Source organism: Lepus europaeus, chromosome 10 (assembly GCF_033115175.1).
Source record: "Lepus europaeus isolate LE1 chromosome 10, mLepTim1.pri, whole genome shotgun sequence".
Classification (NCBI taxonomy): Eukaryota; Metazoa; Chordata; class Mammalia; order Lagomorpha; family Leporidae; genus Lepus; species Lepus europaeus.
In genome coordinates this window covers 121,678,845-121,694,148 of record NC_084836.1, presented here as the reverse complement: position 1 = coordinate 121,694,148, position 15,304 = coordinate 121,678,845, and the positions used below count along the sequence as shown (strand labels likewise).

The 15,304-nt window shown below is 53.1% G+C and overlaps 1 protein-coding gene and 1 long non-coding RNA gene across 2 annotated transcripts in view; one reads left to right on the top strand and one right to left on the bottom strand.

Annotated features, from left to right (window-relative positions):
• RAB22A (RAB22A, member RAS oncogene family) overlaps nucleotides 1-6,931 on the bottom strand; it is a 58,770-nt gene extending 51,839 nt beyond the window's left edge. The window contains exons 1-2 of the mRNA XM_062204406.1: nucleotides 6,782-6,931; nucleotides 5,902-5,981 (exon numbers count right to left, since the gene is read on the bottom strand). Of these exons, the coding sequence (XP_062060390.1) occupies nucleotides 5,902-5,981; nucleotides 6,782-6,817 (116 nt within the window). The 5' untranslated portion in view covers nucleotides 6,818-6,931. The remainder of the gene's footprint in view (nucleotides 1-5,901; nucleotides 5,982-6,781) is intronic.
• A 286-nt stretch (nucleotides 6,932-7,217) lies between these two features.
• Nucleotides 7,218-14,871, top strand: LOC133769155 (uncharacterized). The gene is made up of 2 exons (XR_009867111.1): nucleotides 7,218-7,397; nucleotides 14,664-14,871. It is a non-coding gene; the product is annotated as an uncharacterized LOC133769155 (long non-coding RNA).
• The last annotated feature ends 433 nt before the right edge of the window (nucleotides 14,872-15,304 follow it).

Here is a 15,304-nt window from a genome sequence, read left to right as displayed (position 1 = left end):
GGCCCCTGCACCCATGTGGGAGAGATCAGGAAGAAGCTCCTGGCTCCTGGCTTGGCCCAGCTCCAACGTCACGGCAATCTGGGGAGTGAACCAGTAGATGTGAAGATCTCTCTCACCCTCTCTCTAACTCTGCCTTTCAAAGAAATAACTAAATCTTAAAAAGGAAAGAAAAGTCAGCAGAGATGCGCGTTGCTATAAAGGGACAGGGAAGGCCATGGAGGAGAATTAGAGGAGGCAATGTTGGCAGAGGCACCTGAGCTGGGGCCTGGAAGTGGGGTAGAGCCGCTGGCCACATAAGCCTCGTGAAATCATCTGGTCTGGTCCTGCCAGGGCGATTCCAGGGGATTCAAAATTCAATGAATCTATAGCGGGTGAATTTTTAAGCTAATAATTTCGTATGTCCTGCAAATGATGTTATAAATATCTATATGGCAGAAAAAAAGGTTCCCCACTCCTGATATAGAGGAATCAAACAAATCCGAAAAATCAGTCTGTAACTGGATGACACACACTACCCAATTTCAAGACTTCCCATAAATCTACAGCAATCAACACGATCTTGCTCTGAAGGATAAAGAGATGAATGGAATAGAACGGGGAAATCCAGAAACACACCACACACACACACACACACACACTTCTCTTGAGAAAGGTGCCAAGGAAACACAACACAAGCTGAACTCAACATTATTAAACGTTGCTAGAATGACTGTAATGACACAATGATCCTTCACCTCTACCTCACACAATAAACAAAAACCAGTAGCAACAGGCCATCAACCAAAATTCAAAGCACCAAGCTACTGGGGTAGAAGTGTGTAGATGAAGCCACCACTAGGACCGCCTGCATTCCGAGGTCGTTCGGGTCCCAGATATTCCACTTCCCGTCCAGTTTCCCGCTAGTGCATTCTGGAGGCAGCAGGTGATGGCTTAAGTGCTTCGGTCCCTGCCACCCACTTGGGTCTGGAGTTCTGGGTTCCTGGCTTCAGCCTGGCCTAGTCCTGGTTGTTGTGGACATTTGCGGAGTGAACGAGCAGGTGTAAGATCTCTCTTTGTCACTCTGTCTTTCAGATCAACAATCTTTAAAAGAACACTATAGGCGAATCTCAAAAAAATATCATCTAGACATACAGAGCACACAGACAGCAGCTGCGTTCACATGAAACCCTCTATAAAAGACAATAAAATTTAAAGTGCAAAGTTTAATCAGTGGTGGCCTGGAGCCAGGGGCAGGTGTGGGGCTCAAAAGGATGGAGCGAAAGAGAACCTACTAGGGGAGGGAGGTGTATCCCATCCTGACTGTGCTGGCGATTTATGCAAAATCTGTGAAAATCCACCGGAAGTTCACTCAAAATAGGTGCATTTTACTGAATGTAAACTGCACTTAATAAAGTCAATTAACAACACAGAGCAATGGATTATAACAGAAAATTCATATACAGAGCCTTATAAACATAGACGGATCAATTAATGACAACTATGGCTCAGAACAGAGCAGTGGTTACAGGTGGCTGTAAGATTTGGGCAGGACCACTGGACATGCTCACTGAAATTAGCCACAAAACAAAATAACCCAGCTCCCCACAACTTAGTCTCTATCTTATATTTCACCCGAAAAACACCTCTAGTGAGTTTTTGATATAAATTGGAAAAGCAAAGTTTCTATTAAAGAGGAAAATATTTTCATAAACTTGGTAAATCAAAGTTTCTTAAACAGGACCTAAAAAGCACCAACCATATAGGAAAAGACAGATTAAACAAATGGGCTACATTAAAAATAAGAACTTCTGATCTTCCGGAAGCCAACATACGACAAGTCTCCACGAGACACTCCAAGTGTGTGTCAACACCGTGAGAAATGAGTGCTTCACAAGGCCTGATGTCCGAACGGCCAATCAACACGTAAAAAATCGATCAACAGCTTTAGCCCTCAGGGACACAAAATGAGACAGCAGCGCACAAATTAAGGACTGATCATACCAAGAGTCGTGGAGGCCATAGAGCAACTGATGGACAGATCAGAGTTGAAGATAGCTGAGGGAGTTCCCAGGGAGCGAGCATTATAAAAAACCATGCAACAAGTGTCAAAACGTTTCTGCATCAAAGTAATCTTTTAATTCTTTTCACGAATTTATTTCCTGTGATCTGGCAATTGCACTGCTAGAGAGAGAGAGAGAGAGAGAGAGAGCGAGCGAGCGAGAGCGAGAGAGACAGACACACACACACCAACAAGCTTCAAAAAAGTTCATGGAAAAATAAAACTAAATATAAAACTAAAGATAACACACAGGGGCCGGTGCTGTGGCGCAGTGGGATAAATCCCTGGCCTGAAGTGCTGGCATTCCATATGGGTGCCGGTTCGAGTCCCAGCTGCTCCACTTCCGATCCAGCTCTCTGCTGTTACCTGGGAAAGCAGCAGAAGATGGCCCAAGTGCTTGGGCCCCTGCACCCACGTGGGAGACCAGGAGGAGGCTCCTGGCTCCTGGCTTTGGATCGGCCCAGCTCCAGCTGTTGCAGTCATTGGGGAGTGAACAGCAGATGGAAGAACTCTGTCTCTCTCTCTGTAACTCTTTCAAATAAATAACAATAATTTTTTTTAAAGATAATACACATATCCATGACCTTTTTGATGGCTGCTTGTAAATATCCACCAAAACAATTTATAAATATGGGTACAAGAATGTTCACAGAATTAGGCATAATAACCTCAAATTAACATCAAATGTCCAACTGAGAAACAAAATCGCCAACCATGGAACAGACAAATATTGGCAAACTATGGTCTATTCAATCAATGGGACACTGATTCCCAGTGACAAAAGTGAATACACTGCTCCCACAGGGAACGGCAGAGATGAATCTCCGAATTCTTGAAAACCGACACATGAAATACACACGTCCTGCCCAATCCCATCTATGTAACATTCAAAACTAGTGCTAGATTAAAAAAAAAAAAAATAACCTGCTGGGTTGGCACCGTGGCTCACTTGGTTAATCCTCCACCTGCAGCGCCGGCATCCCATATGGGTGCCGGTTCTAATCCCGGCTGCTCCTCTTCCAGTCCGGCTCTCTGCTGTGGCCCGGGAAGGCAGTGGAGGATGGCCCAAGTGCTTGGGCCCTGCACCCACATGGGAGACCAGAAGGAAGCACCTGGCTCCTGGCTTCCGATCGGTGCAGTGCTGGCCGTAGCGGCCATCTGGGGGGTGGTGAACCAACAGAAGGAAGACCTTTCTCTCTGTCTCTCACTGTCTATAACTCTACCTGTCAAATAAATTAAAAAATAAAAATAAAAAAAATTGCTAAGAAGTAAAAAATGGCAAGCACCATTCTAAGTAATTTTTCTGTTCTAACTTGATTTTACAACTCTGTACGTTAGATGCCACAGAGTTTTCCCGAATGTGCAAAGTCAGTCACAAAGATGTTAAACGCAGTGCTGGAGCTGGGAGGAGAGGGCAGGACACCTGGCTCGGGTGTCTGTGTGGTAAACACTAAGCACAACCTCTTCTCAGTCACGGAACCGCGACACCAACGTGCAGGGAGGCGAACGAGCAGAAGGAGGTGGGAAAAAAAAATCAGTGGCTAATACTTAAAAGTGGAGCGCAGGAGTCGGGCTCATGACCTGTCAGTACACGCGTGTCTGAAACACCAGGAGAGGTCAGGAAACAGAGCTAAATGCCTGGAGGGAGCAATCGGGTGGACCAGGGCAATATTAAATATTAAACTGAACTTATCAGTTCTGAAACATTATTTTCCACAGATATTATACATACATGATACATTGATAAAAATTTCTCTTAAAATGTATTTTTAAAAATTCTGTTTTCACTTTATTTGAAAAGCAGAGAGACAGGGAGAAAGAGCTTCCATAGGCTGGGTCATGCCCCAGATGCCGGCCACAGCCAGGGCTCGGCCACGCTGGTATCAGGAGTCTTAACTGCATCTGGGTATCCCACACGGTGGGAGGGACGCAAACACATGAGCCGGCATCGGCTGCTTCCCAGCGTGTGTGTCGGCAGGAAGCTGGACGGGAAGTGGAGCTGGGACTGGAACCAGACATTCAGATACGGAACGTGGGTCTCCCGTGGCAGCTTCACCACGGTGCCAAATGCCCACCCCAACAAAAATAATCTTAAAGACTTGATTTTAAAAATAAAGCTAGCAGCTATTTATTGAGCTCCCGCAGCGCCCCGGCACTTTGCTAAGTATTTCAACGCATCTCTCACGGAACTCACCTGACAACCTGAAGCTGGCCCTGTCCTGATGAGGAAATGGATCAGGTACTGAACCGTCCAGGGTGACTGGCTGGCAAGTGGCAGACTTGTGGTCCAGCCGGCTGCCGGTGTCGGCTCTCGTCCCCACAAGGCAAGGTGAGGGCCCAGGAATCAGACACCAGCAGTCAGTGCTGGGACAGCCAGGAGGCCCAGGCCTGCACAGGAGCGAGTAACTTGCCGCTGGTGGGGAGGGAGGGGTGTGGAGTCAGGAGTGGGCGGCAGAAGGGTGCTCCCGTAGCAGGCCTGAGTGACTGAGGACACACCGGTCCCTTTTTCCTACCACAGGGTCCAAAGAAAAGATGCCCGTGGCCAGGAAGGAGCAGCAGCTGAGGAAACACTGGCCTCTCCTGGGAGCCCAGGACTGAGCAGCAGGGAGGGGCTGTTCCCGCAGAGGAGCGGGCGGTCGGGAACATGGCTGCAGGTGTCGACCGGAGGGCGGTGCTGGGAAGAAAGGGGTAAGCGAGGAAGACACTGGGGTTCCAGGGCCCAGGGTGGTGAGAAAGGAAAGGGAGGCGGGAGGGAACGAAGAGGGAGCCATGCATTCCTCTCTCCTGTGAGACGTGAGCCGAGATCTGGTGCAGAGCCATGAGCGCAGGCTCAGGAGCCACTGACAGAGGCCACAGTGAGGCTGGGAGGAGCCACGGCCTCACCAGCAGGGACCCAGCTACACCCTTCATTCTCGCCTAACCACGGTGGCGGAGGGTTCCAGTTCTGACTCAGTGTGAGGCTGTCACTCAGGAGTCATCAGTGCTACGTGCTGTCAACTCCCTGTCAACTTCCCTTCTCCACGCAGGTAGCGACAGGCAGGCTCTCCCGAGGGTGAGGTCAGACTTCAAACATGGGGACACACCCAGTTCTTTCGTGTGAGGCATGTTAATTACAGAACTAGTTGGGGGTGGATTCCATCCCCTGGCTTCAAACGTGTAGGAAACCCAGAGTTCACAAAGCGCGTACCAAAGATTTTGAGTGCGTAAACTGACAACAGGGGCTTCCCGCGCCGCAGCGGGCAATCTGGCAGGTCAGGCAGAGCCCACTCTGCACAGAGCACAAACACGGATTCCATCCTTACGATGGAGAACATCGAGGTTCTCATTAAACGGAGGGATCGACAAGGGAGCACACCAGCTACCCGGCGTCACAAGCCTGGCGTACAATCAGCCCCGCTCACACGGAGAAACTCACACACACCCTGCGAAGCGTGTACCTGCAGGCACAACTTCACTGACCCAAAGAACCAGACACCCGAAAAAAACCTTCCACGTCAACATTACTTTTACTAACTCAGTACTGCTACGAGTACAGGGATGTGTGAGAAGGGTTCTCAGCAAAGACGAAGACCACCTAAGCACCTCGTGGCTGACACACCGGCAACACGGGGCCCGTCTGCCCTGCCTGCCTTCAAGGAGTATCCAGACGGAAGCTTCCAAGACTATTCTGACAACGAGCAAGCTTTCACGCCCCACAGACCTGAGGACCATCTTCCTAAAAACGCCGCAGCCCTCACTGTGTTCTTTCAGGTCCTCATAGAGGTGACTGGAACCAGCGCCTGGGGCGGCAGGGCCACACCCACACGTGTCACTCATCCGGGAGGACTCTGTGCCCCTGGAGATGACGGTAAACAAGCTCTTACCCTATGGTTGGGTTGATGTTCGGATCGAAACTGTCTTCCACAAACCGCCAGACGATGCTTGATTTACCAACACCCGTATCCTGAAAGAGAACGAGACGGGTTCACTGGCCTGCAGGCTCCGAAAACCGCACTGGGGAACGGAGGTCCACGTTGTCGAGAAGCTACCCTCGGTGTCTGAATTCTACCGACTGGGGACACGCGGGAGGTTCCGCTCAACACTCGGTGGGGTAACCAGGAGATTGCAAAACGCGCTCTAGGGGAGGGCGCTGCGGCTTTGCCACGCGACAAGCCCACCTGCTTCCCAACATGCATTAGTGCAATGCCAACTCCCGGTGCCTTCCGAGCAATGCCTGAACTCGGGCTCGTCCCACGTGGGGGGCACCGGAACAGGTCCTGGGACTCCTTCCCTGAAGGCGGAGGGACGCAGAGGGTCCGCCTCGGATGGCCACGTTGTCCCGACCAGACAGGAAACTGCAGCTTGGGCGCCGGAGCAGCCCCCTTCCCCACAGGGAGAGTTGCTGGGCCAGGGAACTCCGTGAGAGGTGTCGGGGGTCCCACCCGACCGAGGGGAGGCAGGCCCGGGTGCTGCTCACACCTGAGACCTGGCACTGGGGTTGCCCTGCAAGACTCGGCCGGCTCCCGACCAGCCCGTCGGTCAGCTGGGAGCAAGCTGTGTGAAAGCTGCTCTCGGCCCGGATGCACTGTGGGGGGCGGCCGGAGACCCCCGGGAGCAGGTGGGGGGCCCTCCGGTCTCCAGGACCCGCCCGGCCGGGGCTGGGCGCAGGGTCCGCGGGGAGGGCGGGCGGCGTCCCGGGCAGACGCCGGGGAAGGGGAGGGGGCGCCGGGGTCCCCGCCCGCCCGGCCCGCCGCCGCCACTCACCCCCAGCAGACACACTTTGAGCTCCCGCAGCGCCATGGCCCGGGACCCAGGGGCGCGGGCCCGCCGCCGCCCTAAGTTGAGGAAGGAGAGGCCGGGCCCAGCACAAGCATTCCCCGGCGCCGCCGCCACACGGCCCAGCCCCGGCCGCGGAGCGCGGGGGCACAGCGGCCGCCTGTCCGCCGGCCCTCGGCGCGGCCCGTCCGCTGCCAGCCGCGCACAGCTCGCCTTAGTAGCCGGGACGCCGCCAGGGCCTCCCGGCCGCCGCCGCCGCCGCCATCTTGGGACGCCGGCCGGGTCACCTGACCTCCCCGCCCACCTCGGCAGCCACCTTCGCCGCGAGGGCGGGGCCGCCGGCGCGCGAGGCTCGCGGGGAGGCGGGCCAGGGGGCGGGGTCTGGGGCCGAGTCCCCGCCCCTCTCCCAGGCCCCGCCCCCGCCTCCAGCGCGTCCCAAGATGGCGGGCGAGCGGGGCTCGGCTCCTGAGGCGCCTGGGGCCGCCCCGCAAAGCCGGGGTTTGGGGGAGCGCTGGCCGCCGCGGTCCCCTCGTGACCCCGTGGGTGTGTGTGGTTTTCAGAGCGGCCCTGTGCTTGGTGGACTTGCAGGAGGACTTAGGCGACTGTAAGTAACAGTCGGGCGCCCGCCCCTCCTGGGCCCCGTCACGCCGTCCCGGGGACCCGAACCGCCGGAGCCCGGCGCCCTCCCCGCGCGGGGCGCCCGCCCCTCCTGGGCCCCGTCACGCCGTCCCGGGGACCCGAACCGCCGGAGCCCGGCGCCCTCCCCGCGCGGGGCGCCCGCCCCTCCTGGGCCCCGTCACGCCGTCCCGGGGACCCGAACCGCCGGAGCCCGGCGCCCTCCCCGCGCGGGGCTTCCTCCTCCTGCCGCGTCCCCGTGGGCGCCCCCTGCCCCGCTCTCCGTGACTGGGGGCCCGGGGTCCCTGGGCCCGGCCCTCCCCGCCCTCTCCCGGCGCTGGAGTGGCCAGGGCCGTGGCCAGTGGCTCCTGGGCGAGGTGACCGACAGCAGGTGGGGGGCCGAGCGCCCCCGGGGCTCCAGCCTGCGCCTGACCGTGGACGCCCAGACCCGGGCTGCAGGGGCCTGACACGGCCGACACGAAGTGGGCGCTGGCTGTATGCCGCTCGCAGACGGCACTTCTCGCCTCTTCCCTTCCTTGCGGGTCGCCACCGTTGGCGTGGACGGAACACCTGGCCGGGCGCAGCCGTGTTCAAGTCATCTGACCCTGGAAGGGGCGGTGCGAGCCAGTGGTTAGGAGCCCCGGTCCTGGCGTGGCACGGCCTGCCCGGTGTTTGCCGGCGCTGAGATTCCGGGAAATCGCGGGGCCATACCGAGGGTCAGTGGCCTCATCTGTGGGCTCACCCAAGGGCATTCGTGACAAAGGGCCTAGCCTAAAGCCTCGCGCTGAAATGCTTGGTGACTATTGACTCCCTGTGGCTGTTACTACATGGCCGGTGCGCATGGCAGGTGGGGAGAGGCCTGATGGCTTCAGCCCGGGGCATCTTCGACTGAAGGAATGCCGTGGCCATTTCCATGAACCGCGTCGAGCAGCGGGCAAGGCGCTTCCAGTAGGTAGGTCGAATGGGCTGGCTGGAGAAGCCGGCTCCCCGCAGTCCTGGTTGTCCAACCGCCCTAGAGACCAACAGCTTCAGCTAACAGCCTTGCATTGCTCTGCACAACTCTGGGGGTTCACTGTGTGGCGCTTCTACGCCGTGTGGTCTCTGGGACCCTGGGAAGGCACAGACCCAGCTCGGCTAGGTCATGGTGGTCACAGAGGAGTGGAACTCTTCTAGACGGTAGCTTCCCTCGGCTTTGTGTGTGTGTGTGTGTGTGTGTCTGTGAACAGGAAGTAAGAGATTATGTGGGATTATGTAGGATTGTGATTTTACTTCGGCCCTATTGGAACAGATCTTGGCTGTTTGGAACTTGTAGTGAGACAGGCTGAAGAGCTGCCATCATCGTGGCGGACTGTCACCAGGCCTTGGATGGGAAGACTCTGGGATACTCTTGGGGCAGGAGTGGGGGAGGGGCAGGTACCCTACCTTATGACTTCCTGGTGAGTTAATCTGGTAACCATGAAACCAGAACCCCCGTGCATGCTCCTCTGGGTCCTACCCTTGTATCACACCATGTGGTCCTTGTATCACACCGCGTGGTCCTTGTATCATACCACGTGGTCCTTGTATCACACCGCGTGGTCCTTGTATCACACCACGTGGTCCTTGTATCATACCGCGTGGTCTTTGTATCACACCATGTAGTCCTTGTATCACACCACGTGGTTCTTGTATCATACCCTGTGGTCCTTGTATCACACCACGTGGTCCTTGTATCACACCATGTGGTCTTTGTATCACACCACGTGGTCCTTGTATCACACCATGTAGTCCTTGTATCACACCATGTGGTCCTTGTATCACACCGCGTGGTCCTTGTATCATACCACGTGGTCCTTGTATCACACCGCGTGGTCCTTGTATCACACCACGTGGTCTTTGTATCATACCGCGTGGTCTTTGTATCACACCACGTAGTCCTTGTATCACACCACGTGGTTCTTGTATCATACCCTGTGGTCCTTGTATCACACCACGTGGTCCTTGTATCACACCACGTGGTTCTTGTATCACACCACGTGGTTCTTGTATCACACCACGTGGTCCTTGTATCACACCACGTGGTTCTTGTATCACACCACATGGTCCTTGTATCACACCACGTAGTCCTTGTATCACACCACGTGGTCCTTGTATCATACCCTGTAGTTCTTGTATCACACCGCGTGGTCCTTGTATCACACCGCGTGGTCCTTGTATCACACCACATGGTCCTTGTATCATACCACGTAGTCCTTGTATCATACCACGTGGTCCTTGTATCACACTGCGTGGTCCTTGTATCATACCAAGTAGTCCTTGTATCATACCGCGTGGTTCTTGTATCACACCGCGTGGTCTTTGTATCACACCATGTAGTCCTTGTATCACACTGCATGGTCCTTGTATCACACCACGTGGTCCTTGTATCACACCACGTGGTTCTTGTATCATACCCTGTGGTCCTTGTATCACACCGCGTGGTCCTTGTATCACACCGCGTGGTCCTTGTATCACACCACGTGGTCCTTGTATCATACCATGTAGTCCTTGTATCACACCGCATGGTCCTTGTATCACACCGCGTGGTCCTTGTATCACACCACGTGGTCCTTGTATCACACCACGTGGTCCTTGTATCACACCGCGTGGTCCTTGTATCATACCCTGTGGTTCTTGTATCACACCACGTGGTCCTTGTATCACACCACGTGGTCCTTGTATCATACCGCATGGTCCTTGTATCACACCATGTGGTCCTTGTATCACACCGCATGGTCCTTGTATCACACCGCGTGGTCCTTGTATCACACCACATGGTCCTTGTATCACACCGCGTGGTCCTTGTATCACACCGCGTGGTCCTTGTATCACACCGCGTGTTCCTTGTATCACACCGCGTGGTCCTTGTATCACACCGCGTGGTCCTTGTATCACACCACATGGTCCTTGTATCATACCACGTGGTCCTTGTATCACACCATGTGGTTCTTGTATCACACCACATGGTCCTTGTATCATACCACGTGGTCCTTGTATCACACCATGTGGTCCTTGTATCACACCACGTGGTATCTGGGCCACGTTAGCACGTGATTGACAGCAAGGTCTCTGATGTCCTGTCCTGGCTCTCCCGTAGTTGTGGCTGTCTTAGCTTGGGTGGGTCACTCACCCACTCTGCTCAGTTTCTCTGTCTGGAACATGGCCCGAGAATGAGGACTGCTTCGATGAGGCGGTGCACCGGGAGCATCGTAGCCCGTGCTGTCATGGTGGTGTTCCACTCAGTGGGCTGGTTGTCGTCATGCACGTCACCAGGCTTTAATTTAAGATCTTCTGATTCAGTGTTCATAGCTGCTACCCTATGAGGGATGTGGGATTATTCCTGTTTTACAAATGATAAAATTGGGGGCCGGCGCTGTGGTGCAGTGGGTTAAAGCCCTGGCCTGAAGCGCCAGCATCCCATATGGGCGCCGGTTCTAGTCCCGGCTGCTCCTCTTCCGATCCAGCTCTCTGCTATGGCCTGGGATAGCAGTGGAAGAGGACTTGGGCCCCTGTACCCGCATGGGAGACCTGGAAGAAGCTCCTAGCTCCTGGCTTCAGATTGGCACAGTTCCGGCTGTTGCGGCCATCTGGGGAGTGAACCAGCAGATGGAAAACCTCTCTCTCTCTCTCTCTCTGCCTCTCTTCTGTGTAACTCTGACTTTCAAATAATAAATAAAATAAATCTTTACAAATGACAAAATTGAAAATTAGAGAGGTTAGGTAACTTAGCTAGTGTGGCACAACTCATAAATGGTAGACCCAACCTTCAAACTCTTCTCTTGTTCTCTTTTATTCTGCCATGCAAATCGCTCTCACAAGCTCTCTTAACCCAGGGGGTGGGGCATGCGTGGTGTTGGCTGGATGGAGCCGTATTTTTGTCTAAATGATAGTAGGCTTTTCCATTTAGACTGCAGGTCCCTTTGGGCAGGGATGCAGGTCATCCTTTTTGTAACCCAGTGTCCTGCCGGATCCGAGTGCTCCGTGAATGTGGCTGCAGTAAGTGGTCATGGATTAGGAGGCTTGTCTGATGCACTTCGTGATTCTTGATTAAGTTTGACTAATTTAAAAAAGAAGCTTTAACAAGTGGATGCCTTTTTTTTTTTTTAATCATTCAGAGTCTTGGGGCCATCACAGCTCGGAAGAGATTTAATTTTAGAGAATGGGTTTGCCGAAGCAATCTAAATTCCTTCTCTTGAGAGCAGACAGACGTGGGGTGGCCTGGCAGGCTGGTTTTTGTGTTGGGTTGTGCAGGGCACGTGGAGCTGCGTGAGTCTCTGCCTAGGAGTCTGAAGGCTCGTGAGTGTCTGAGTTTGCAAACCGAGCCTGAAGAGGTGTTACTGTGGATACGTTTGCTTTGCCGCTTGGGGTTTAAGTGAACACCAGTGACGGGCGAGCAAAAGAAAAAAGAAAAAGAAAAGAAAAAGAGGGGAATCTATTGCAGATAGGGAGACACCGAAGAGACCTGTCAGCAAAAGGCAGTGTGCGGTCATGTTTGGATCCTTAGTAGAACAAACCGAATATAAAGACAGTGTTGAGACACTTGGGGAACGTTGAACTTGGACCTGGCATTAGGTATTGAGAACTGCTAATTTTGTTGGCTGTCAGAGTGGTGTCATGGTTTTGTTCAAGGGAAAAGGACCTCATCTAACCGAAATAAACACTGATGGTTGAAATGATTTCTTGGTGAAGTGCCGTCTAATACTGTAGTATATAATAATAAGTCAGGAGGAGGAATAAATGGGAAAAAAATGTCAGAATGTTGATACTTGTGGAAACTGGTTGTGGAAGCTGGGGGCTTTTCTCTGTTTTTGCATGTGTTTGAAAATTTCCATGGCAAAAGGTTTTAAAAATGCAATGAGAGTGTCAACATCTGATCAGAGGTCAGCAGGGACACTTGAGAGGCTGGGTTTCCATTCTGAAGACCCGGGAAAGCTGCTGGAAGGTGCATTTAGCTTGAAGTGACTGGAAAGATTAGTGTTCGAGGTACAGTGCATTTCTTGTCGAATGTGTCGTTTTCAGAGGTATCTGTGGAAGAACTTGGAAGAAAGGGAAGATTTATTTGTGAGAAGAGTGAGATGCCAGCAAATGATCTCTGGGCCTTCGCTGACAGCAAGATGATCAGCTGGTGGGATGTGAACAGACGCCTCAGAGCTGCATTCTGGAGGGAGCAGTCTGTGTTCAGCCTTAGTAAAAGACATCTTTCAGAGCAAAAGCGTCTTCATTTCGCCTGCCCACTTTGTTCCATGTTTGTAAAAATGCTCGCTTCAAGGTCTGCAACAAAGCTGTGTGTCCCAGTAGCGGAGATACTATCATCATTTGAGTCCTAAGCCAAACCATTGAACCTTTTGTCAAAATTATAATATAAGCTTGAATCAGAGTGCTAATTTGATATATATAAAAATCTCCCTGTCAAGTGAGATAATTTGAACAAGATAAAAAAGTAGTTGAGTATCTTAATACATGGGAAGCAGAAAAAAAAAAAAAACAAAAACAAAAACCCAGGCATCAAACTGTTTTCTAAATCAGAGACAAGCACATTTTTTTCTGTAGAGAATCAGAGAGTAAATATTTCAGGCTGTGCCGGCCAGGAGTGTGACACCACCACTCAGCTCTGCTGCCGTAGCCAGGAAGCAGCTATAAACGGCACAGATATGAGTGGGTCTGGCTGTGTCTTAATAAAACTTTATTTACAAACAGGCGCTAGGCTGAATTTGGCACCTGGCTCTAAATCAAACTTGGTTTCATGCCCTTCAAGTCCCTAAGTCTGCATTAGCTGAGCCCGCTGGATCCCGACTCCGCCGCCGGGTGCAGTTAAAAGAGCTGGGCTTTCTGCTTTGTTGAATCACTCTTGACAACGTGCCCAAAATTCACGTCTTGTTTCTCCTGTTGATGTGTTGGACATAAAAACGTGAATCTTCTTCCTCGCAGCCTGATGAGACCCCACGAGGAACAAAAGAGCGAGTGGTGGGAGCAGTCTGCCCCATCATGGTGATGCCATCACTCTGTTGCTTGGCATCTTCCATTTCCTGTGAGGCAAAAAAACAAACATCAGCAATTGTCTGCTTAAAAAAAGGTTTTAAAATGACTTATCACAAAAATAAACCTTTAAATGGCACATTTGCGACAGAACCTAGCTAATGAAAGAGAAAGTGGCTTTGACCTTTAGAACGCCAGTTACTTCTCTTACGGGCAAAGGCTAAGAGCAGGGCTGGTCACAAAGTCACTCGTCCACGGGACAGATGTTTCTCCGGCTCCGCTGGTGCTGAGCACAGAGGTGTGAGTAAGCCTTGGCCTCAGCCCCTGACACTGACAGCCTGGAGGGGGGGTCGACGGGAAGGATAGCTCAGGGGCTGGGGGTCCAGGGCCTGCCCTGGGTGCAGGAATGAGCAAAGAGCTGGGGCACTGGAAAGAGAACTCAACCTGCTGGGAGTAGAGAGGAGGGCTTCCGAGGGGAGGTCACGTGGGCGTTGGGTTAGGCCGAAGAAGGGGGTGGGAATCGGAGCAGTGTGTGTGCTCAGGTGGAGTTTGGAGAGGGCCTGGCAAGCAGGTCAGAGATTGGAGAACAGGGGGTGTGGGAGGAGGAAGTGGGGTGAGGCTGGGAGCCCTCAGTCGTGGTTGCCTCTGGTCAACCGGCTCTGGCTTGGCCTGGGAGTGGTAGAGACTGTGTTTTGGCTGGCACTTAGGAAGGCAACCCAAGCAGCGGTGCAGAAGTGGCCATTTCTTCTGGGCTACCCGTGTGCCAGCCTCTGCTCTGAGTATTCTAGATTTTAATTCAAGGATAAAAACCTATGAGGTAGTGTTTTTGTTTTGAAATTATTTGAAAGGCAGAGTGACTGAGAGGAGGAGGAGGAGGAGAGAGAAAGAGAGAGAGAGAGAGGGTGCTTCTGTCTGCTGACTCACTCCCCGCCTGCTTGCAGCAGCCAGGGCTAGGCCAGGCTGAGCCAGTGAGCCAGGAATGCCATCTGGGTCTCCCAAGTAGGTGGCAGGGACCCAGGTACTTGGGCCATCATTCCCTGTATTGGCACGAAGCCGGGTTGGAAGTGCCGAGTAGCTGGGGCTTGAACTGGGTATCTAATGTAGGTTGTAGGTATCCCAGCACTGGCATAAACAGTACCTTGAAGTAAAAAATACCTTGAGGTGCCGGCACTGTGGCACAGCAGGTTAAAGCCTTGGCCTGAAGTGCCGGCCTCCCATATGGGCGCCGGTTCTAATCCCATCTGCTCCTCTTTTGATCCAGCTCTCTGCTATGGCCTGGGAAAGCAGTGGAAGATGGTACCTACGTGGGAGACCTGGAAGAAGCTCCTGGCTCCTGGCTTCGGATCAGCTCAGCTCCGGCCATTGCCGCCATCTGGGGAGTGAACCAGCGGATGGAAAACCTCTCTCTCTCTGTCTCTACCTCTCTGTAACTCTGACTTTCAAATAAATAAATAAATCTTAAAAAAATACCTTGAGGCAGAATTTTTAACCCCACTTATTGCTGAGTAGGGCTCCTGAGGGGCAGAAAGGCAAAGTTGCCAACACAGCTGGCGGTGGCCGAGCTGCAGGTGAAGCCAGGCGGTCTGGCTGCGGAAGTCACCTTAGCCACGAGGGACTCTCTGCATTCATGTATTCATTCACTCATTCATTTGTCCAGTGTTCACTGAGGACTTAGGTTCAGGTGATTTGTGAATACCCGGGTGAGTAAAACAAACCTGGTCTTGCCTCATGGAGCTTTCAGTCCCACGGCAGAGACAGTGAGCAGGTAAACATGAACGAGCACAGGAACGTCAGATGGGATTGGGGCAGTGAAGGACGTGTGGCGCGGGTGTGAAGGGAGGTGCTGGAGGGGTGCAGGTGTTGGTTCATCCAGGGGCCAGGTGCTGGGTGGGTGCGGGTGTT